The following is a 25,319-nucleotide window of genomic DNA, read 5'->3' as shown; positions in this document are numbered from 1 at the left end:
AAACGTTACGCCACGTTCACACATCATCAGAGTGTAGGCCAGCTAAACATTACCATACTTCCACACATCAACAGAGTTTAGGCTAGCTAAACGTTACGCCACGTTCACACATCATCAGAGCGTAAACGGCTAGCTCACAAACATTACCCTACTTCCGCACATCAACAGAGTGTAGGCTAGCTAAACGTTACGCCACGTTCACACATCATCAGAGTGTAGGCTAGCTAAACATTACCCTACTTCCACACATCAACAGAGTGTAGGCTAGCTAAACGTTACGCCACATCCACACATCAGAGTAGGTAGCTAAACATTACCCCACTTCCACACATCAACAGAGTGTACGCTAAAATAAACATTACCCTACTTCCACACATCAACAGACGCGTCCACACATCAACAGAGTAGGCTAGCTAAAAACGTTACGCCACGTGTCTAAACATTACATCATCAGAGTGTAGGCTAGCTAAACGTTACGCCACGTTCACGCATAATCTACGCCACAACATTAAACATTACCCCACTTCACACACATCAACAGAGTGTACGCTAAATAAACATTACCCTACTTCCAAACATCAACAGAGCGTAGGCTAGCTAAACGTTTCCACACATCAACGCCACGTTCACACATCATCAGAGTGTAGGCCAGCTAAACATTACCCCCACTTCCACACATCAACAGAGTGTAGGCAGAGTGTAGGCTAGCTAAACGTTACGCCACGTCCACACATCATCAGAGTGTAGGCTAGCTAAACATTACCCTACTTCCACACATCAACAGAGTGTAGGCTAGCTAAACGTTACGCCACATCCACACATCAACTGAGTGTAGGCCAGCTAAACATTACCCCACTTCCACACATCAACAGAGTGTACGCTAAATAAACATTACCCTACTTCCAAACATCAACAGAGCGTAGGCTAGCTAAACGTTACGCCACGTCCACACATCAACAGAGTTTAGGCTAGCTAAACGTTACGCCACGTTCACACATCAGTGTAGGCCAGAGTTTACTTCCACACATCAACAGAGTGTAGGCTAGCTAAACGTTACGCCGTTAGTGTAGGCTACGCTTCCACACATCAACTGAGTGTAGGCCAGCTAAACATTACCCCACTTCCACACATCAACAGAGTGTACGCTAAATAAACATTACCCTACTTCCAAACATCAACAGAGCGTAGGCTAGCTAAACGTTACGCCACGTCCACACATCAACAGAGTTTAGGCTAGCTAAACGTTACGCCACGTTCACACATCATCAGAGTGTAGGCTAGCTAAACATTACCCTACTTCCACACATCAACAGAGTGTAGGCTAGGTAAACGTTACGCCACGTTCACACATAATCAGAGTGTAGGCCAGCTAAACATTACCCTACTTCCACACATCAACAGAGCGTAGGATAGCTAAACATTACCCTACATCCAAACATCAACAGAGCGTAGGCTGGCTAAACATTACTCCACTTTCAAACATCAACAGAGCGTAGGCTAGCTAAACATTACTCCACTTCCAAACATCAACAGAGCGTAGGCTAGCTAAACATTAATCCACTTCCAACACCTAACACCAGACTGTTGACCGATACTGACAAGCAGTAAACATTGCAATGAAAGTAGCGTGCAGCAAACAAAACAATGATAAACACAAAGTGTGGCTACAATCACCTGGTTGCCCCTGTGTTCTGCCCGGCGAGGTACTATAGTACTGTCGGAAATGCTAGAAAAATGCTTTTTAGCCTTAGTATCTTGATAAAGGTGATAAATGTACTATGTTGTCAATATATCAACTCGCCTATTGTCTACCTAAGTTTTATTTCAATCCACAATTTAGCATCCCCATGCGTTTAAAGGGCAGTTTACAGGAGAGAATTTGGTACCAAAACAGCAACTTAAGATTTATTCAGAGTTCAACAACAGAAATCTGAAATAGTCTTTACATTTATGCTAATAATACAGGTGGTGTAAAAATATGAATTAACGTTTTTCCTAAACAAATAAATGTTGAATGTTTGTGTTACTTTACTTAATTATCGTTTTCTGTATTGAAGAAATATTAATATTAATGTTAAGTCTTGATAAATAGGTTTCCCGTCATGCATGCACATCTTTATCACAGCGTGCACTATGGCCAACGATTTGCAGTCGATTGTTGCAAAGGTTTATAGGTTTTTTCTGCTTAAAAAAGACAGAGGTAAACCTTTCATTAGTGTAGAGAGGGTTTATTACAGAACTTGTAGAGCTGTTGGCATGTCTTACCAACAAGTTTACAATATTGTAAACAAATCAGACAAGACAGGGACCGTCTCATATGCAAAACCGAGACGTAAAACCATCCTTGACAACTTTGACAAGGGAGTGCTTAGACGGACGGTCTACAAACTTTATGAGAAGAAAAATATATATAATATATCTTTGGCCAATGTTCACAACTAGATTAAACTGACCGAATTACATCCATATTTTTTCAATGAACTATACTGTTGACATGCAAAACATTTATTAAAACGTTGCACATTTCTACAATCAATCGATAAGATACCACAAGTGATAGGATTCTTTCCAATGTACAGTAATTCGTATGTTTATGTCACAACAAACACACATACACAAATGATCCCTTACATAACTGATGCGTATACTATACGTACACATATTCAACATTTTGCAGAAAACATCTATTGAGATGACCCCTCGCCCGAGCGTGTGCTCAGGTGTCAATTTCACCTGTCGATACCGTGCATGCTGATGACGTAACACAGGCAGTTAATGTTTGTTTCAAATAACGTCCAACTACCCCTTATTTTTCTAAGTTTTTGGTATTTTCATCAGTAAAAACACAGTTTAGAGCATGTCTCTAAATTTATTCCCCCGGTCTACATTAGGTAGATGTTTCTTGAAGTGATATTTGTTATTTAAGTAACTGTAATACCTCTGAATTTTAAATATAAGTGTAGTTTCCAAATCCTTTGCTCCTCTCTAATGAGTCTATACTCAATTCAAATTCAGTTCAACTTCAAAGTCACATGTTATGCACTTCTTCAACAAAAAATGCCAATACCTTCAATACAGTTGACTTGACTTTTATTCTTCATCAGTCCTTGAATGATTGACATTAATATATATAATGATACAGGTCCTCAAATCCTTAACATATAGAGCCAACACTCCAAATCCAAATCCACACCTAACACCATTACATGGAGTCCCACTGACCATGTGCTCACATCTCTAGTCCTCTCTCAACTCCTAGAATTACTTCCCTTGGCCCCTGGCTGGAGCTAACTGTCCCAAACTGTAGACCAATTTAGTTTCGCACAAAAAATAAAGTTTTGACATAAAAATAATTCCAACTCATAATTTTGGCCATAACATACCAGCCCCTTAATTGCGTCATTACCCAAATGGAAGCAATTACACATGATAAAAACCAAAAAAAAACAGTCAAAATTTAAATAAAACCTTTTGCATGAAATTCCCACAAAATTAAATAAATACTACTGGAGTAGTTGAAGTTTGATATTAAAACCTTATACCGCAAACATCCGACAAATTTATATTTAATTTGCTGAATAGCGATAAAATGTGTAAAAGAAAACCTTTCTGTATGCAAAGCAATATATAACATAAAATGAAAAACTTCTTTCAGATTTTTAAGTTCATGTCAGTTCATCAGATATCTTCGGTCTTGAAATGGTGATACACAACATTAATAATTAAAGTTCACCACATTCACTGAAGACCAGGGGAGACAATCTTGTCTTCAGTCATTTTCTAGCAGCATGCACAGCTTATGCACTGGTCGAACGTATTCGCCTGACCGAGTTTTGACTCGAACAGCACGAACGAGCCCTTTCCCATCAGACATAACATCTAGGACCCGGGCCATAGCCCAGGAGTTCCTCGGAGTGTTATCAACTATGAGCACAACATCTCCGACTTGTACGTTTCTTTTCGGGAAACACCACTTCTGTCTCTGATTTAACAGTACTATATACTCTTTCTGCCACCTTTTCCAAAATATGTCTGAAAGGTACTGGATTTGCTTCCAGCGACGTTTCCCATAACTGTCATCTTTGTCGAAGATACCAGGTGGAAAGTTTTCACCAGGTCTAAGTAGCAGGAGGTGATTTGGAGTTAAAGGGGTCAGGTCACTGGGATCTGAAGATAATTCTGTAATCGGCCGATTGTTGAGAATTGCTTCGATCTCACAAAACAGAGTTTGTAGCCCTTCATCATCCAAATGAATAGTTTGCTCTTGCATGAGAGAATAAAGAATCTTTCTTACTGATCTAATGAGTCTCTCCCAAATTCCACCGAAATGTGAGCCACTAGGTGGGTTGAAGCGCCATTCAATGTGCTTTTGTTGGAGTTCTTTTGTGATTTTGTGTCTATTCCAATTCTGAATTTCCAGTTTTAATTCCTTCTGAGAGCCAACCAAGTTGGTTCCATTGTCTGAGTAAATGGATTTCACATGGCCTCGTCTCGCAGTAAAGTGGCGAATAGCATTTATACATGAATCCGTGTCGAGGCTGTGCGCCACTTCCAAGTGGACAGCCCTTATGGCTAAACAGGTGAAAACTACACCATAACGTTTGACACAGACTCTCCCACGTTTCACCAATATTGGTCCGAAGAAATCCATTCCTGTGTTGGTAAACGGCAGTTCATCAGTTGACAATCTTCTTTGCGGCAAGTCACCCATCTTCTGTCCCAGAGTTTGAGCCTGATATTTCCTGCATGTTACGCATTTAGACAGGACACTTTTGATTACATTTCCTGCTCCTACAATCCAAAACTTTTGACGAAGTTCAGACAGCATTGTGTTTTTCCCTAAATGTCCAACCCTTTTGTGAACATCTCTTACGATGACTTCAGTGATAGGAGAATTCTTTGGCAGTATGATAGGATGTTTAGCATCATAAGAAAGTTCTGCTTTGTCGATTCGACCTCCAACTCGAAGTATGCCTCTTGAAAGAATGGGATCAAGTTTGCGCAAGGATAAATAGTGCTTGATTTGTCTGGAATTCCGTTTCTGCTGCAGATCACATATTTCAGCTGAATAATGTTGTGACTGCACATATTGTACAATGGACTCTTCTGCTTCATCTATCATCTTGTTTGACAGTTCTTTCGCAACTCTTGTTTTTTGTGACTGTTCATCTTTCTTTTTCTTGTTCTTTTCTTGGAAATCTGTGACTGTTTTCTTTTTTTATCTTCACTCGTCGCGAAAGTTGTCCTTTCACTGCAAGAATCCATGCAACAGATCTCTTTAAGTTCATCCAGTCTGAAAAATGGAGGAATAGTTTGTCTATCACATCACACGTTTCAGTCATTGTGCTATTGACAAAGCACTTAACTTCTGGATCATCACTCCCAATTTTTAAATCCTCTTGATCTTGGTTTCCAGTTTTGATTGGAGTCTGTAGAATTTCTGGTCCATTCCACCAAATACTTGAGTTTATCAGTCTCTTCATCTTGATACCTCTTGATGCCATGTCTGCTGGGTTAGACTTTGAGTCTATGTAGTTCCACTGTTCAACATCTGTAGCTTCTCTGATCAACGCAACCCTGTTTGCAACAAAAGTGTGAAATCTGGTAGTTTCATTACTTATGTACCGTATAACGGACATGCTGTCGGTCCAAAAGTAGACATGTTGCAGTGGGTATTCAAGTTCTCTTGTCAGCACTTTGCTTAGTCGCACAGATAGAACTGCAGCTGTGAGCTCGAGTCGTGGAATTGTGATCTTTTTCAGAGGAACCACTCTTGACTTTCCAAGAACTAGGGCGCAATGGATTTCATCTTGACTGTTTGTGATGCAAATATAGGCAGCGACACCGTAGCCTGCATCACTGGCATCAGAAAACATGTGTAGATCACAAGCGCTAACTTCTCCAAAATCAGGTGGTTTGTAACATCTTGGGATTTCAAGTTCACTTGCCAACTTTAGATCTTCAATCCAAGCTTGCCACTTCCTTTTCATTTTGTCACCAATGTCGTCATCCCAGTTGATATTCAATCTGCATAGGTTTTGCAGCAGTATTCTTGAAGTTAACGTAAATGGTGCTAACAATCCAAGAGGGTCGAAAACAGAGCTTGCTACAGACAGAATACCTCTTCTTGTTTCTGGCTTGGGTTTGATGTTCACATCAAATCTGATTGTATCTTCTTCCACATTCCAATGAACACCAAGTGCTCGTTCTGATGGAAGTTGGTCTTTGTCAAGGTTTAGGTCCATGGTACCTTCAGCACGCTCTTTGATGGGTACTGAGTTCATGACACTATGGCTGTTACTAATCCACTTGTTCAAATGGAAGCCTCCATTAGAACATAGCCGAGTTACTTCTTGGATAAGTGCTTTTGCCTTCTCATCTGTTGACGTTGACTTTAGGAAATCATCCACATAGAAGTTTTTTTGTATCAGGTCTGTGACTTCTTCTGGAAAGGATGGTTCATTGTCAACAGCAGTTTGTCTGAGAGCTATGTTCGCACAAGTCGGTGAGGAGATGGCTCCAAACAAGTGAACAGTCATGTGGTAGGTCAAGGGATCCTTTGACAAGTCGCCACCAGGCCACCAGAAGAATCGTAGGAAATCTTGATCATCTTTTGGAACCTTCACTTGGTAATACATTGCCTCTATATCCCCCATTATGGCAACTCTTTCTTCTCTAAACCTCAACAGTATACCAAGCAGACTGTTGGTTAGGTCAGGTCCTTGTAATAGCTGGTTGTTCAGAGAGATGCCCTGGTGTAACGCGGAGCAATCAAATACCACTCGAATCTTTTGCTTCTGGCGATGGTAGACGCCATGGTGTGGAATGTACCATTCTCGTCCGTCACCTCTGTAAAATTCATTGCTTGGCACCTGTTCCGCATAACCCTTGTCGATAATTTTGGTCATGAAATTTGTATAGTCAGAATGAAAGTCTGCATCCTTCTTCATCTTACTCATTAGATTTCCAAGGCGTTGTAGTGCTTGACTTGAGTTGTTTGGTAACTTGACGTTGTCACTTCTAAAAGGTAATCCAATCGTGTAATGTCCAACTTTGAAATCCAATGACTGTGTCACCTTGTTGAGGAACATCAAATATTCCTGTGAATGTTCTTTTCTGTCATCTATTGTCCGTTCCGGGAAATCATAATTCATCGAGTCTTTCAACATCTTGTTGATACTTTTCATTTCTTCCTCTTCTGTTACAGCAGCTACTTCTATTCTGTTGGCATATTGCATGTTGTCGACATCAGTCACAGAATCTCGAAGAAGGTTCCATACTACCCAGCCAAGGATTGTCTTTGTTGCATGTGGTGCATTGATTGGTCCTGTTCTCACTTCTTGGGGTGTGTATGCGCTTGGTACATTGTTGCCGATCAATAATTCTATTTCCATTTTCTTCTTGCTTAAGTTGATGTCAGATAGGTGTGGCCATTTTGAAACATCATCTTGTTGTGGAATGTGGTTTCTTGATACAGGTAACTTTTCCTTGGAATAAACCTTAGGCAACTCAATTGTAGATTTCATGTCCAGGTCACAGACTCTAAGACCGCTGATTTCATATGTCGACATAATGTGGGGCTTACCCATAGTTTCGAGAGATATCATCTTCTTTCTTCCTTCACAACCTAGCCTTTTCATCAATGCCTCTGTGCAAAAGCATGCGCTACTCCCAGGATCGAGGAATGCATAAGTCTCAATGTACTTCAAACTGTCCTTGTATCTCACCTTGACTGGGATAATAGCCATCGTGCACTGTACTTTACCAGCCCCTGTGTCATCTTCCTGTGTGTGAAGCTCGGCGCAAGCACTCAATGGACTTTTGTTGTCTCCGACCTGCCTTGTCACAACCTTGTCCTGCCTGTCAACCTTTTCATCTATCTTGTCCTTGTGAAGAATGCTTAGGTGTTGACCCTTACAACTCTTACATAGTGCAGCTTCCTTCTGGGGGCAAGACTTACTGACATGTCCATGTCTCAAGCACCTGAAGCAAAGACCTTTGTTCCTCAGTATGTTGATCTTGGCTATATGTTGTAGAGATCTCCACTGTTCACACCTTTCAACGCCATGTTGGTTTGACTGGCAGCAAATACACGGTGCAAGATAAGCTTGTGCTCTTGTCAGAGACTGTAACTCTTCACTCTGACTGTACTGCTTGGTGGGAAGATCAGTAGCAAAAGAGATTTGCTTGTCTTTATATACTGGATTCTTATTGCTGTGTTGTGTCTTCTGAACTGGTTTGTGTTCAATCCTTAGTGCCAACTTGCCATAGATTGGGTCGTTTGCTTTTCTGGCTTCCAGCTTGACAAAGTCTACAAGGTGATGAAATCTTATCAGCTGTTTTTCACTTCTTCGTCTCTCCACATAGCCTCTCCACTTGTCATGATAGTAGTAAGGCAGCTTCATGACTAGCCTTTTGATATTGTCAGGGTATTCTAACACCTTCATAGCTTCAATGCTTTCTACTGCGTTCATGCATTCTGTGAGGAAAATTGAGAATTCGTCAAGCGCTTTTACGCTGTCATTCTTGATGGGGTTCCAGGCTAGAGCCTTCTTGATGAATGCTGATGCAATTGTTTCTGTATCACCATAGCGACTCTCTAGTTCTCTCATCGCAGCTTTATAGCCTCTTCGTGAGTCCAAGTAGCTGAAGCTAGATACAATTTTGTGAGCTTCCCCAGTTGTAAACTGTTCTAAGAAGTTCATAGTTTCATCTGTATCTTCTGCATAAGCAACTACCTTTGTCCGGAATTGACGAATAAATTTGTTGTACTCCAACGGATTACCGCTGAACTTGATGATTTCTGGAACTGGTTTACGGAGCTGATTGACGACGCTTGAGATTGCTTCCTCAGGATTCATAGAGTGCTGTTTGGGGGTTGGTCTACTAGGTGTTTGTGTCTCTGCTGTGACAAATCGCTGTGGTTGAAGCATTTCATGTGGATGTGGATTAGTTTCATAGTTCAACTCTTCCCATTCTGACTCTATCCTCCTGTTCAGGTTGAGAGTGTCTCTCATGTAACCACCTTGAAAACATGGCTGTTCCTCTTCATAGAATCTATCTCTTCTATTGTCTCTATAGTGCTTATAATTAACCTCCCTGTGACTTGGTGTCTGTTCAGTGAAGCACTGTTTTCTAAACATGCCTTGTGTTAATCGCAGTCTCTCATCAACTGTTTGTTTACTGTCCTCTTCATGTATGTATGATCTGGTATCTACTTCTTTCTTCATGGTTTCACTAATGAAACTACTGTCTGCAGACTTGTGTATCTCTTGTTTTAGTGGTGAATGACTACCGGTTCTATCTTCTGTATTGATACCTTTGTCATGACTTGGTCTCATTATCTGGGACCTACAAGTACTTGCTACACTTGAATTTTCAAAATTTTCTAAAACCTTTGTTCTAGCTTCTGCTATTGCCATTTCTCTTTTTAGGTACATCCTCTCTTCTTCCATTTTAAGTTTCATCTTGGAGATTTCTAAATCCTGCAATTTCTTCAAAGCCTCTATTTTAACCAAGACTTCAGCTTTTTTTTGCTCCTCTCTAATGCGAGCAGCTGTCACTGAAGTAACCTGTGATAAACTAGTTTTATCTGACTTTGTCTGGGACACGCTATCATGGGGTCCAATTCTTCTTGTATTGTTTACCAGTTTTCTAGCTCCGTTCTCAATAAAACTGTCAACTTGAGCTTTTAAGAGCATCAACTCATTTCTTTTGCTATCAGTTTTATCATTATACTCTTGTCTTTCTTGTTCATTTGTTAGCCTGAAATATTCCTCTTCATCACAAAACAATTCCTCAAATACAAGAAGAAAGTTACTGTATTCAGTTCTGACGACTTCATAATCTGCACCCTCTGATATAAGTTCATCCACACACTTCAAATTGTTCATAACTTTCCTCAAAGTCAGTTTCAAGTTATCATATTTCACCTTCTTTTGATATTCTAAACCTGTGTCAGTAAATTTTTGCTGACGTTTTGGTCTAACACTTTCAAGATAGCTCATGTTGAGTTATGGCTTGTTTTCCACATTCAGAATTTATCCTCTTCTAGTATTCAATTCTAGAAAGTCATAATCATATTAATGTCAATGAAATGTAGTTTCCAAATCCTTTGCTCCTCTCTAATGAGTCTATACTCAATTCAAATTCAGTTCAACTTCAAAGTCACATGTCATGCACTTCTTCAACAAAAAATGCCAATACCTTCAATACAGTTGACTTGACTTTTATTCTTCATCAGTCCTTGAATGATTGACATTAATATATATAATGATACAGGTCCTCAAATCCTTAACATATAGAGCCAACACTCCAAATCCAAATCCACACCTAACACCATTACATGGAGTCCCACTGACCATGTGCTCACATCTCTAGTCCTCTCTCAACTCCTAGAATTACTTCCCTTGGCCCCTGGCTGGAGCTAACTGTCCCAAACTGTAGACCAATTTAGTTTCGCACAAAAATTAAAGTTTTGACATAAAAATAATTCCAACTCATAATTTTGGCCATAACAACAATATGTTTTACATCTAGTTTCATCACGCTTATTACTACTGCCACTTACATTTCACTTACTTTCAAACATTTGACGTGCGACTTCATATATTCTCAGATACAGTTGTGAACCATCCAGTAGCAGTGCCACCCCATCCCCCACCCCATCCCCCCAACCCCTAACTCAATGATCGCGAAAACACCTCTCTCCACCCCGAAGGCCTATCTCGTACCAGGTTGATATTTTAAAAACCAGTTGTACCAGAAACTACAAGTGTGGCAGTGTAGTATTTTATATTACAGTGTTATATTTTATGTTAGTTGGTACTGATAGTTGAAGATGTACCTGTTTTTATGTACACAATACACACCTGTAAATATTGGTTATTTTAACATACTTAGAATACTTACAATACAACTGAAGCATACGCCAGCAAAGCATATCAATCAATGCATGAACACCAACCTTAACAATACCCAAAGCCCTGACCTGCCTCAGTCTTTTGTCTTGCTTATGTAATCAACACAAAGTTTAAACTCAGTGGTTGGCCTGCTAATTTAGTTACTTTCAAGCATTCGAGCAGTAAGCAGCCCCACACTACAGTAAAGGTTTTAAAAGGTATCTGGATTATAGTATATTTCCACGGTTAGCACTTTATCTGTACTGTTGTATATTGTGTTTTAATGTGAGTATATCTGTTCTATAAGACATGCATATATCTGTTTGATATACATAGAAGTATATAGGTGTTGTATCCCTACCATTTTCTGGTAAAGTAGAAATGGTATAGTCTACTTAATATATACATATGCATATATAACTAATGTAGGGAAGCTATATCATGACGGGTTTAATAGTCATGCATTTAATGTAACTATTGTATTAACGTAAACCCACGCATATTATGTAGTGTGAAACAATGTAATCACGTCATGTTGGTATGTACGTGTATGTGGATATATATATATATATATGTAGTGTGAAACAATGTAATCACGTGATGTTGGTATGTACGTGTATGTGGATATATATATATATAGGTGTATGACTATATATATATATATATATATATATTATAGTATATATATATATATATATATATATATGGGCAGGTGTATGTGCATATGCATGTACATAAGTGTGCATGATATGAAGTAGGTATAATACAATGTACTAGGTACTATTGTAGTTAGCGTGTAATGACATGCATTAGCCATGTGTGGTGTGTATTGACTTGTATGTAGATAATATTGTGGTACTATGTATGTTTATTTACTACAGATCCTTACAGGACTGTATGGTATGAGGGATTGCTGGATCTGTTAAACCTAGGTCCATATACCTGGTAGGTGTTGCATATGTTATGTTATCTTATCTCCCATATTAGCGTATCTATAATCAGCAGTCATCCCATCCGGATGACTATCCCTAGAAATCATTACAGATGTATTATATACATCCATGGTATTATTTATATGCGGTGATTTGTATTGATTAGAGTTGACCTGTATTGTATGTTGTAAACATTGCAGCATGCACTTGATACAATACCTATGATGTACCACGTGTCTAAGTCTTGATGTATATAGTGTATGACACGATACCTGAGTAGGTTTACATTGTTCACCAATTGTTTCAGGGTTTATGTATAAGGAGGATATGGTGGAGGATATCGTCCCAGTGTAATAAAGATGCCGTCAACTCACATCCCGTAGCCTTGTGGTTTTCATTACGGAAGAACCCCAAATTCCATGCTACTACAAAAGTGACATCACTTCCTAGACGTATATATAGGCCCAGGGTATGTGTCATGGTTTATCATTCAATGGGTACGTTCCTCGGCAGAGTAAAGCAAGTCGTATATGGATAAAGATATGCAAGATCAAGTAGGTAATAAAACGTGTATTCCCAATGCATGATAATAACCACCCCTACACACTCGGGTGAGAAACTCAAAAGAACAGAAGTAGAGTTATATATGCAAGCATTTCACTATTGTCATTGGATAAAAATATCAACAATGTTGCGCAGTACGATTTATTTTACTGTTGATAAGTGTTTCAGGAGGGGGGGGGGGTGTTATTGCTTCAGTAATAAGTAGTTTCATCATGCTTATTACTACTGCCACTTACATTACACTTACTTTCAAACAATTGACGTGCGACTTCATATAGTCTCACATATTGCTTCAGTAATAAGAAGTTAAGTTCAGTGAACTATTTGTTAAACTTAGGTGATCCACAACTGAATAATAGCAACATAAACAAGGAACGCTGCAGTAACAGTGGTATTGTAACAAATGTTTACTACTAGCGGTGTGCCCACGCTTACAGAAACGTAATAAGACGAAACTACAGATAATTCAAAGTGAAGATGTTCAACGTGTTGACTAGATCTACATACAGCTATACAACCTGGATATACCATACAAGAGATCAGTGATAACACCGACCTGTATCATGGGTTGTCCTGTCCGTAGTAGCTGGTGTGATGGAGGAAGGGGGTGGACTTCCATTGCATGCTATGTATATTACAGGTGAACCTAAATAGAGCAATGCATTCCCTCAGAAAGCAAGAAGGCTTCATGGTTTATATATTAAACAACATAAAGATTACTGCACATGTTTACATAACATTTGTTTTCTGATAATACCTCAAAATCCTCTCGTCAGTTTTCAAGGTGGGCCACTCGGATACCTGTGAAATGTATCCCGTCTGAAAGTGCTGTGTTAATAAAAATGACGATAAATGATTTACAAATTGGGAGTCTTACCTTCTACTTTTAACCACATGACTTCTTTTTTCTTTGCTGAAGTTGGTATTGCGTCAAAGACTATCTTCAGACTGTCTGTGCTGTTCATGACTAAACTGTTGTAGGCAATCATTCCCGCTGTAAAAGACTCCCAAGTGGAAGTGTCTCCAGTCAGAGTCAAATTGGCTCTCATGCCATTCACCGGAAGGAAGAAGTATTCAAGGATAGTCACGCTCATGTTACCCCCTGTGACGTCACACGAGCACGTACCAGAACATGACAAGTTTGTACCACTTGGATAATTGGGTGAGGCAAGATAGAGTCTGTTGACGTTCTGCTTGGAGAGTTGTGTCACATTGTTGCAGACATCAATGGGGGCGTCTGGAAAACAACGTTCACGTCAATATGTTGTAAACCATCAACCTTACTACTGCTGGAAACAGTCCAAGCTGCACGTTTTGTCTGTTGTGTTTCTGACAGTCACTCTGTAACATCAACTTAATAATAAATGAATTGAGGCTGATCATCCCAACACTGTGTTGACGACAGTGGTTCAGGTTGGTTGGTTGTTTAACGGCGCACTCAGCAATATTCCAGCCATATTGCGGCGGTCAGTAAATAATCGACTCTGGACCAGACAATCCAGTGATCAACAGATGGGCATCGATCTACACAACTGGGATACGATGACATGTGTCAACGAAGTCAGCGAGCCTGAACGAACACCCGATCCCGTTAGTTACCTCTTACGCCAAGCATGGGTTACTGAAGACCATTGAGTGGTTCAGAGGTAGCTTCCCTCACTGCCCTCTGTACAAAACATGCGACGTTAGCTAGAGAAGCTGCACAGTACTGCCGCAGATAAAGTCGGAGAGGTCAACAAAAACCAGTTACAATGGTCAGTGACATGTAGGTGACATCTAAAGTTAGCTCTAAATTTGCAGTTTGAAACATTTGTCACATTATTTCTGGCGTGGCGATATTGGACACCAAATGTTCCATTCATGTAATATAACGACGTTACATACCGGATATACATTCATAGGATATGACAGCTTTGTAGTTTGTTGTGTCTCCACAGACTGTGTCCATCCAGAACTTCTGCACCTCCATCTCACATGTAGCCACACCGTTACACTCTGTGTACAGACTGTCGGCCTGAGTCTCTTGACGGAACACACAGCTGCCACCAGGTGGAGACTCACAACCTGCTGTCATGTTATGGTACTGTACACTGACCACATGGATTATCTCCCCTGTGTCACACGTCAACTTCAGTGATTCCGAGGTAGAGTTGGTACAAGTTTGTACAGTACGGAGGGTCTGACCTGAATGTAAACATAAAGATATCAATACGAACTCAAGACAGAGAATTGTTTTGTGTGAAAGGCCTTCAAGTACTTATTACTTTGATACAAAAATGTGTGTGTGCGCGTGCGTGCGTGTGCGTGTATGTATGTGTGTGTGTGTGTGTGTGTATGTATGTATATACCGTGTGTATGTATGTATGTATGTACATATGTATCTATGTATGTATGTTGTGTGTGTGTGTGTGTGTGTATGTATGTATGTATGTATGTATGTATGGTTGTATGTATGTATGGTTGTATGGTTGTATGGTTGTATGTATGTATTGTTGTATGTATGTATGTTGTATGTATGTATGTTGTATGTATGTATGTTGTATGTATGTATGTTGTATGTATGTATGTTGTATGTATGTATGTTGTATGTATGTATCTTGTATGTATGTATGTTGTATGTATGTATGTTGTATGTATGTATGTTGTATGTATGTATCTTGTATGTATGTTGTATGTATGTATGTTGCATGTATGTATGTATATGTATGTTGCATGTATGTATGTTGCATGTATGTATGTTGCATGTATGTATGTTGCATGTATGTATGTTGCATGTATGTATGTTGCATGTATGTATGTTGCATGTATGTATGTTGCATGTATGTATGTTGCATGTATGTATCTTGCGTGTATGTATCTTGCGTGTATGTATCTTGCGTGTATGTATCTTGCGTGTATGTATCTTGCGTGTATGTATCTTGCGTGTATGTATCTTGCATGTATGTATCTTGCATGTATGTATCTTGCATGTATGTATCTTGCATGTATGTATCTTGCATGTATGTATCTTGCATGTATGTATCTTGCATGTATGTATCTTGCATGTATGTATCTTGTATGTATGTATCTATGTATCAATCCATGAACTCACCGCGGGACGCATGTAGCAGCCATCCAAGGACCGCCAGACTGAAACACGTGCCCCACATTGTCCAGGAGACCTTCCCCATCCAGTCTAAAGTGTACCCCACAGATGACCCAGGGTCAGCTCTGTCAGCCATGCACCATAAGTGAGTCTAGACGATCTCGTCCCGCTGTAAGACAGACGTGTGTACACAACACTCATGTACTGTCAGCAGTCAGGTTTCCTGCGGGCAAACGAGAATAGCTGGTGTGATCGACATGATTAGTGATCAATATGGTGTTTGTTATCCTTGCATAGAAATCATTGGTAGAATCTGTATTGAAGGGAGAAATATTGAGAAAAGAGTGAAATATTTCAGTTTCATATTATTAGTTCTTTGTTGGCTAAGTGTCTGGACACAGAAAGGTTTAGAACCATAATGGATCCGGGTGCGTTATAGCGAGGTAAATGGTTCTGGTGACAGCGTTATAACCTGTCTTGGTGACACTCGTGTCACCAGCCCGTCGTCAAGGTAAACAATCGTGATGGGCGTTGGAATCAGGTTGTGACGGGACGGGTTGGACAAGACAAACGTGTCATATGTGTACTGCATCTGCTACAGAAGAACTTCATCTTAGAGTTACCCATACCCAGCTACAGCCCTAATGGCATCTTCGATGGACTTCGCTCGTGTTGCCTTTGCGGGCAAATAACAGCAGGTGTTAGCACGCCTCGTGTTTCCTAGCCAGTGATTACACGTCACCTCAAGACAGCGTTTTAGCTGTAAAACACGGGACTTAGGGAGGTACACATGTCCCTCCTGGGATACTGATGACACTGCCACCAACGGCAGTAACAACTTGTACAAAAAACGCCAGACTTTTTAGGTAACACCACAGTGTTGTGACATTTAAATAAGTGATGACACTGGTCAGCTTTAATGAGTGAGCAGGTTTAAGCTAGTATCCGCCGTAGCAGGACCAGTCCGTAGACGTTTCAGGCTGTCTACTACTATGTTGTTGTAGGTGTTGGTTGTTGTTGTGTGTTGGCGGATATTCCTCAAAGTGACAACACAAGTCCGTCTGCGGGTCCACAACGTTTTATTGTGAGCTGTGTTTAACTAGGAGCTTAGTGCTCAGCTCCCAGTTCCAAACTAACTAACCAACGCTCATTAATTCGACTATATCTCAGATCTGATAATCTGTCTTCCTAAAATGGTATTATGGCAAGACCATGTGGAACCTCGTCCACAACCCACATGCCTCTCGTGCAGTGGTCATCTGGATCATCCTACTCTTGACCTAATAAGACCATAGCAGAAAGCCACAGTCTCAGAATTTCAAGAATATGTTTAAATCATGCACCCATTATCAGGCCAGCGGCCAAACAGCTGACCAGTACATGCCTGACCTGTGACCTCGTTACATCCCCCATGCGGTGTTAGCTAAGGGGAGAGGGGGAGACTATCGGTGTTACGACCCAGCCGGGAATTCGCCCGGCGCACACTGCGCGTGGCACACAGTATAGTGTATGTGGTATACAGTATATTGCACTTGATATACTGTATACTGCATGTGATATACGATCCTATCGTGACAAAGGACGTGTCCTCACGTCCTTATTGAGGGTTGTGAATGAGGTACCATGGTTTGCCGATATACCACTTCAAATTTGTGGAAGCGACCACTTCCCAACAATTCTTACTCCTATCAACCCCACGGATGAACCACCATCAACAAGATGGAATTTTACTAAGGCCAATTGGCCTTTATTCCAAACCCTATGTTCAGAAAAACTTAAGCCGGACAACTTCAGGAATGTTCCTGACCCCATGGAACTATTTTCAGACGTCCTAAATGCCATCGGAGACAAAAGTATTCCTAAGTCCTCTGCAAACCCGCACATACGCAAACCATGGTTTGATACAAACTGCAAACAAGCTAGGAAAAATAGGAAGAAGGCGGAAAAATACTCTCGACAACATCCTACAGTGCACAACCTGAATGCTGTTAAAATGACAAATGCCAGGGCAAAACGTACCTTCAAACAAACTAAACGCCGCTCATGGAGGAAATATGTGTCCAAAATCAACTCCCGCACACCCATGTCCAAGGTGTGGAACATGATTCAAAAGATCAAGGGCAAGGGTCAAAATCAGGAGTTCACCACCTGAAAGATGGTGACTTCTACTAACAAATAAATCTGAGATTGCAAACAAACTCGGTGAAACTTTGGCAAACCACTCCTCCTCATCAAATTATAACCCTCGGTTCCAGAAATATCAAACCCAACAAGAAAAGAAACCAGTCAATTTTAACTCTGATAATGGGGAGGATTACAACGAAATGTTCTCCTCCATGAATTAAGTACTGCCCTAGGACAGGCTCACGACACTGCGGCAGGAGCTGATGAAATCCATTATCAGCTTCTGAAACACCTCCCTGACTCCAGGCTTGGAAACACTCCTAAATATATTTGATGACATCTGGACATCCGGACACTTTCCCCTTCGTGGCACAATGCCATTATCATCCCTATACTGCAAAACCTGGCCGCGATCATACTGATCCTCAAACTACCGTCCTATATCACTAACTAGCTGCGTTTGCAAAACCATGGAGCGCATGGTCAACAATCGATTAATCTGGTACCTGGAGACCAATAACCTCCTCAGTGACCTCCAATGTGGTTCCCGAAAACCGAAGTACCATTGACCATCTGGTGCGTCTAGAATCATTCATCAAAAACTCCATTGTCAACAAACAACATGCAGTATCTATCTTTTTCGACTTAGAAAAGCATATGATACAACATGGAAACATGGTATCCTAAAAGATTTACACGAGTTTGGATTGAGGGGTAGATTACCTCAATTCATATCTCGGTTTTAAATAACAGACAATTTCAAGTTCGGGTGGGTTCCACACTGTCCGACTATTTCCACCAAGATCAGGGCGTCCCCAAGGCAGCATCCTGTCTGTCACACTTTTAGCATCAAAATTAACAGCCTCACTAACGTTCTGAACAGTTGCGTTGATGGGTCCCTTTTCGTGGATGACTTCAATATTTCATGTCGTGGTAAGAACATGCATCGCAATAGAAAGGCAGCTACAACTCTGCCTTTAACAAAATCCAAAATGGGCCAATGAAAATGGTTTTAAGTTTTCAAAAATCCAAAACAAATTGTATTCACTTTGTCGTAAATACAAACCACACAAGGATCCAGACCTAACTTTAGATGGTACTCCCATCAAGGTAGTAGAAGAGGCCAAATTCCTTGGACTCATATTCGACCGCCACCTGACATTCTTACCCACACATAAAATATTTGAAAACCAAGTGCTTGAAGGCTCTAGACTTGCTAAAAGTAGTTTCAAATACAGAGTGGGGAGGGGATCAGACCACCCTACTTCACTTGTACAGATCATTAGTTCGCAGTAAACTAGATTATGGCTCCATTGTCTACGGTGGAGCCTGCAAAAGCAATTTAGAAAAATTAGACTCTATCCACCACCAAGGACTGAGGCTCTGCCTGGGAGCTTTTAGGACCTCTCCGGTAGACAGTCTATATGCAGAGGCCAATGAACCTTCCCTTGAACAACGCCGCATTAAACTCTCACTGCAGTATATCACTAAATTACGTTCAAATGAGCCCAATCCAGCATACAATTGTGTTTTTTAACCCGCTCTATGAAAACTTATTTCCTAAACTGCCAAGCCTGGTTCCACCACTTGGAATCAGGATCAAACCACACATATCTGCAGCTAAAATTGATCTCGACATCATTGCACCATACCGACTTCTGTCCTCACCACCATGGCAAATGGTGAAACCACAGGTCGATCTTACCCTCACCAAACTCAAAAAGTCTGAAACAAATCCCTTGGTGTTCCAACAGGAAGGCCAATTGGCCTTTATTCCAAACCCTATGTTCAGAAAAACTTAAGCCGGACAACTTCAGGAATGTTCCTGACCCCATGGAACTATTTTCAGACGTCCTAAATGCCATCGGAGACAAAAGTATTCCTAAGTCCTCTGCAAACCCGCACATACGCAAACCATGGTTTGATACAAACTGCAAACAAGCTAGGAAAAATAGGAAGAAGGCGGAAAAATACTTCCGACAACATCCTACAGTGCACAACCTGAATGCTGTTAAAATGACAAATGCCAGGGCAAAACGTACCTTCAAACAAACTAAACGCCGCTCATGGAGGAAATATGTGTCCAAAATCAACTCCCGCACACCCATGTCCAAGGTGTGGAACATGATTCAAAAAGATCAAGGGGCAAGGGTCAAAATCAGGAGTTCACCACCTGAAAGATGGTGACTCTCCTACTAACAAATAAATCTGAGATTGCAAACAAACTCGGTGAAACTTTGGCAAACCACTCCTCCTCATCAAATTATAACCCTCGGTTCCAGAAATATCAAACCCAACAAGAAAAAGAAACCAGTCAATTTTAACTCTGATAATGGGGAGGATTACAACGAAATGTTCTCCTCCATGAATTAAGTACTGCCCTAGGACAGGCTCACGACACTGCGGCAGGAGCTGATGAAATCCATTATCAGCTTCTGAAACACCTCCCCTGACTCAGGCTTGGAAACACTCCTAAATATATTTGATGACATCTGGACATCCGGACACTTTCCCCTTCGTGGCACAATGCCATTATCATCCCTATAACCAAAACCTGGCCGCGATCATACTGATCCCTCAAACTACCGTCCTATATCACTAACTAGCTGCGTTTGCAAAACCATGGAGCGCATGGTCAACAATCGATTAATCTGGTACCTGGAGACCAATAACCTCCTCAGTGACCTCCAATGTGGTTTCCGAAAAAACCGAAGTACCATTGACCATCTGGTGCGTCTAGAATCATTCATCAAAAACTCCATTGTCAACAAACAACATGCAGTATCTATCTTTTTCGACTTAGAAAAAGCATATGATACAACATGGAAACATGGTATCCTAAAAGATTTACACGAGTTTGGATTGAGGGGTAGATTACCTCAATTCATATCTCGGTTTTTAAATAACAGACAATTTCAAGTTCGGGTGGGTTCCACACTGTCCGACTATTTCCACCAAGATCAGGGCGTCCCCCAAGGCAGCATCCTGTCTGTCACACTTTTTAGCATCAAAATTAACAGCCTCACTAACGTTCTGAACAGTTGCGTTGATGGGTCCCTTTTCGTGGATGACTTCAATATTTCATGTCGTGGTAAGAACATGCACGCAATAGAAAGGCAGCTACAACTCTGCCTTAACAAAATCCAAAAATGGGCCAATGAAAATGGTTTTAAGTTTTCAAAATCCAAAACAAATTGTATTCACTTTTGTCGTAAATACAAACCACACAAGGATCCAGACCTAACTTTAGATGGTACTCCCATCAAGGTAGTAGAAGAGGCCAAATTCCTTGGACTCATATTCGACCGCCACCTGACATTCTTACCACACATAAAATATTTGAAAACCAAGTGCTTGAAGGCTCTAGACTTGCTAAAAGTAGTTTCAAATACAGAGTGGGGAGGGGATCAGACCACCCTACTTCACTTGTACAGATCATTAGTTCGCAGTAAAACTAGATTATGGCTCCATTGTCTACGGTGGAGCCTGCAAAAAGCAATTTAGAAAAATTAGACTCTATCCACCACCAAGGACTGAGGCTCTGCCTGGGAGCTTTTAGGACCTCTCCGGTAGACAGTCTATATGCAGAGGCCAATGAACCTTCCCTTGAACAACGCCGCATTAAACTCTCACTGCAGTATATCACTAAATTACGTTCAAATGAGCCCAATCCAGCATACAATTGTGTTTTCAACCCGCTCTATGAAAACTTATTTCCTAAACTGCCAAGCCTGGTTCCACCACTTGGAATCAGGATCAAACCACACATATCTGCAGCTAAAATTGATCTCGACATCATTGCACCATACCGACTTCTGTCCTCACCACCATGGCAAATGGTGAAACCACAGGTCGATCTTACCCTCACCAAACTCAAAAAGTCTGAAACAAATCCCTTGGTGTTCCAACAGGAATACAACCAGTTACGTACGAAGTATAACACTCACAGATCCATTTTCACAGACGGATCCAAGGACGATGGCCAAGTTGCCAGCGTTACAGTCATCGGAGCCAAGACTGTCTCCTCTAGGATCCCCGACAACAGTTCCATTTTCACCGCTGAAGCCAAAGCTATCTTCTCAGCTTTGACCTACATTCAACAGCAAAATCAGTCCAAAAACTTCATCGTATTTACAGATTCATTATCTTGCCTTCAAGCACTTCTAAACGTGACTTCAAGTCACCCAATCATCCTGGACATATTAGAACTGTACAACGACCTTTCTACTGGCCAATATGACATCGTCCTCTGCTGGTTGCCGGGTCACGTCGGCATAGCAGGTAACACAAAGGCCGATGCTGCAGCAAAAGCAGCTCTTGAAAAGCCCTTATCGCCACTGCTAATCCCGTACAGTGACTTCAAACCCACTATCAAAAGCTATACTCAGGACCTGATGCAAAAAAGGTGGGACACTCAAGTAGGAAGAAACAAACTCCATGAATTGAAGCCAACAATTGGTTATACCTACTTGGGTTGTCAGTCAAGACGCGATGAGGTAATTTTACGACGATGTCGTATTGGCCACAGTCGATTTACACATGACTATCTGCTGAAAACGGATGGGGATGGACCCCCCATGTGTGTCTCTTGCAATGAGGTGATCACCGTCAAGCATATTCTGCTTGAATGCGTGGACTTGTCGCCTGCAAGGGACTCACATTATGATGCAACAAACCTAAAAGATCTGTTCTCACGCGTGAGCGCCCATCTGATACTGAACTACCTGAGGGAAGTTCATCTGTATCATAAATTGTAACTGTGAAATGTAACAACCATAAATTGTAACTATGAAACGTAACAAACCGCCTGCCTTTAAATTTGATGCTATGACTTTTTCTGCTTTTGAATGACAATGTAATAAATAAATGTCTTTGAAATAAAACTCACTCAGAGTGTGTACTTACAATGTTTACTAATGCAAACTTGTTCTCGTCACTATATGGCTGGAAAAATGCCGATGTGACGTAAAGCTCAACTCAACTCAACTCAACTCAAAATGAATCATACATAAACATAATCTAATGGTAAAGCAGACATTATTAGAAATGGACATTGATTTATAATCAGATTTAATGTAATGTACAATGTTTTGCCGTGGACCACTTTTTTTTCATTAATAATATATAAAACACGAAGGACGTTGACTTACATACATAAACAGCCAAGATATACAGTCTTTCAAATAAATATATAAAGATTTATCTGTTAATGCTGGTTTTACAACTATTGGGTACCGCTAGCGAGGAAAATGCCAAATGTTGAACCTGTTTTGTTTTTAGTGTTTATGTGACCTATGTAGTATATCAGTCATCACTTGTGTTTTAACAAAACACACCCTCTTAATGAAAGTACACTCACTCACGTCACTCTTGCATCCACCCAACCACGCTCGGCATTCACGTTGTGCTTAAAACAAATCATTAGCATTCATTCGCCTTTCTTAGCGCAGCCTTGTTAGTAACACACAAAAACACTACAAAACATTAACATTTACCATGGCGATAACTTCATCATTATTATTTTTCTTCACCTCATCACTGTACTACTCTTAAATATAACACCCGGACGAGACACAAAACTGCGCTAATCTTTCAGCCGTCTAACTTTCATACTTGAATATAGATATAGTACATATAACCGAACTAAATGATATCTTGGGTATTATATCTAATTTCATGTCAAATTATTGATGGCTTATAGGTTTTTGGTACATTGTTGTTCATTATTCGAGGCTGTATATATGGTTGTAACTTTCACATACGCACATCAACATAATTACAATGTTTTCAAATTATAATACAAATACATTACATACTAAGAAACAAACACAGAATTACAATTACCACGACCCACGAAACAAGTACATACTAACAAAGTTTCATGTGTCATGTATTTGTGTGTAGGTGAACTAAGGGGTGCAATATGTTATGTCTTTAGCCTGAGTCTTTTCTTTGGTTAATTTACTTATTTCCTACTTTCGTACTCAAGTTATATTTTGATGAGTGCAACGCTGACCATTAGAAAATAGAATTTGTTTGTAGCTTGATTAAAAATATGTGTATCTCTCTTGCTCACAAACGTATTTCTCCATTCATTCTTTCTCTCTTCTTTGCTCTCTCTCTTCTCCATCCTCTCACACGCAGTGTCCGCCATTATAAATATAACTTAATTGAAAATAACATATCATATTATACTTTGGCAAATCAATATCAATATCACAACTATAATTCACAGAGGAGGATATCGTACATACGGCCAATCATCATAATCGATCAAATCACCTTACACTCGTTCCCATTCATTTACTAACATTCAAACTCAAAAGAGATAACATTAATGTAATACACGATCGTGCGATGAGTATCTCCTAAAGAAATCTAAACTTTATTTGCATAAAAATCATCAAGGAATAACAGCTCAGATATGGAAACATATCTTTAAGGTTATACAATCAACTCTAATTAATATTAATGTACCGAGGCGGTGAACGGAGGTGATGCATTGTGTATATGTGAGATGTTAAAAGAAGGTGTTTAGCTATGTACAATCATTGTGAAGTATGTCCATATGCACAATAGCAAAAGAAAATGCAATATGGATGTGACGCAGGGCTGGCGTGTATTGGATGTGGGTGGAGGTGGGGTCGGTTGGCGTTCAGCAGGCGCTCTTGAAGAGCAGGAGTTAAATTCTGATGTTATCGGGCTGTATGGGTAGCCCCATGGGTCATAAAGAACATCCATGCTTAATGCAAACAAAATGGTAACAGAAAAGATTTCTTACCAACAGTGTTCCAAAGAATTATATAACAAACACACTGTTTGAAAACAAATGTCACTATTGTTCTGAGAAATGTTCCGGTAGGTTATTCGGCCAACACACAGTAAGGCAGTGGGGCAGAGAGTTCTAAAAGTTCAGGTAATGACGTGGTCGCCGAACCCTGTCACAGAGTTGTTGCTGATCCGTTCCGAAGTTATTTGAGAAAACAGTACACAGGGGCTTGGTGCAGGCCGAAGTGATGATCACTAGGGTAATGACAATGGCTTCGAGGACGGATGATAATGATGAAAATACAATGACGAGCACAGATCACACAGAATACCTTGAGAATGCCTTGTTGCGTTTTGTTGTGGCTGTTCTTTGTTGACACTGTTGTTGCTGTTGTTGAGGGCCCCAGACGAAGACTTTGTCTTGTTATAACTTCTATTTTTGTGCTTGGTGCTTGGAGGTACCGAAGATCTTGTCTCCACCAATATATCCGCCGTAGCAGGACCAGTCCGTAGACGTTTCAGGCTGTCTACTACTATGTTGTTGTAGGTGTTGGTTGTTGTTGTGTGTTGGCGGATATTCCTCAAAGTGACAACACAAGTCCGTCTGCGGGTCCACAACGTTTTATTGTGAGCTGTGTTTAACTAGGAGCTTAGTGCTCAGCTCCCAGTTCCAAACTAACTAACCAACGCTCATTAATTCGACTATATCTCAGATCTGATAATCTGTCTTCCTAAAATGGTATTATGGCAAGACCATGTGGAACCTCGTCCACAACCCACATGCCTCTCGTGCAGTGGTCATCAGGATCATCCTACTCTTGACCTAATAAGACCATAGCAGAAAGCCACAGTCTCAGAATTTCAAGAGTATGTTTAAATCATGCACCCATTATCAGGCCAGCGGCCAAACAGCTGACCAGTACATGCCTGACCTGTGACCTCGTT

The 25,319-nt window shown here is 40.5% G+C and overlaps 1 protein-coding gene across 5 annotated transcripts in view; it reads right to left on the bottom strand.

Annotated features, from left to right (window-relative positions):
• Nucleotides 1-25,319, bottom strand: part of LOC124260417 — a 60,173-nt gene that overhangs the window by 20,725 nt on the left and 14,129 nt on the right. Inside the window, exons 1-4 of one of the 5 annotated variants that reach the window (XM_046694724.1) lie at nt 15,489-15,702; nt 14,282-14,581; nt 13,275-13,634; nt 12,954-13,043 (exon numbers count right to left, since the gene is read on the bottom strand). In XM_046694724.1, coding sequence (XP_046550680.1) covers nt 12,954-13,043; nt 13,275-13,634; nt 14,282-14,581; nt 15,489-15,618 — 880 coding nt within the window. In that variant the 5' untranslated portion in view covers nt 15,619-15,702. Of the gene's footprint in view, nt 1-12,953; nt 13,044-13,274; nt 13,635-14,281; nt 14,582-15,488; nt 15,787-25,319 lie in introns of those variants that run through there. The other 4 variants (XM_046694722.1, XM_046694728.1, XM_046694727.1 and 1 more) reach the window with 4 other exon arrangements.

This window comes from Haliotis rubra, unplaced genomic scaffold (genome assembly GCF_003918875.1).
Source record: "Haliotis rubra isolate DU_JTF1 unplaced genomic scaffold, ASM391887v1 Scf762, whole genome shotgun sequence".
NCBI classification, from domain to species: domain Eukaryota; kingdom Metazoa; phylum Mollusca; class Gastropoda; order Lepetellida; family Haliotidae; genus Haliotis; species Haliotis rubra.
Note: the sequence above shows the minus strand (reverse complement) of the source record. Positions and strands in the feature narration are given on the sequence as shown.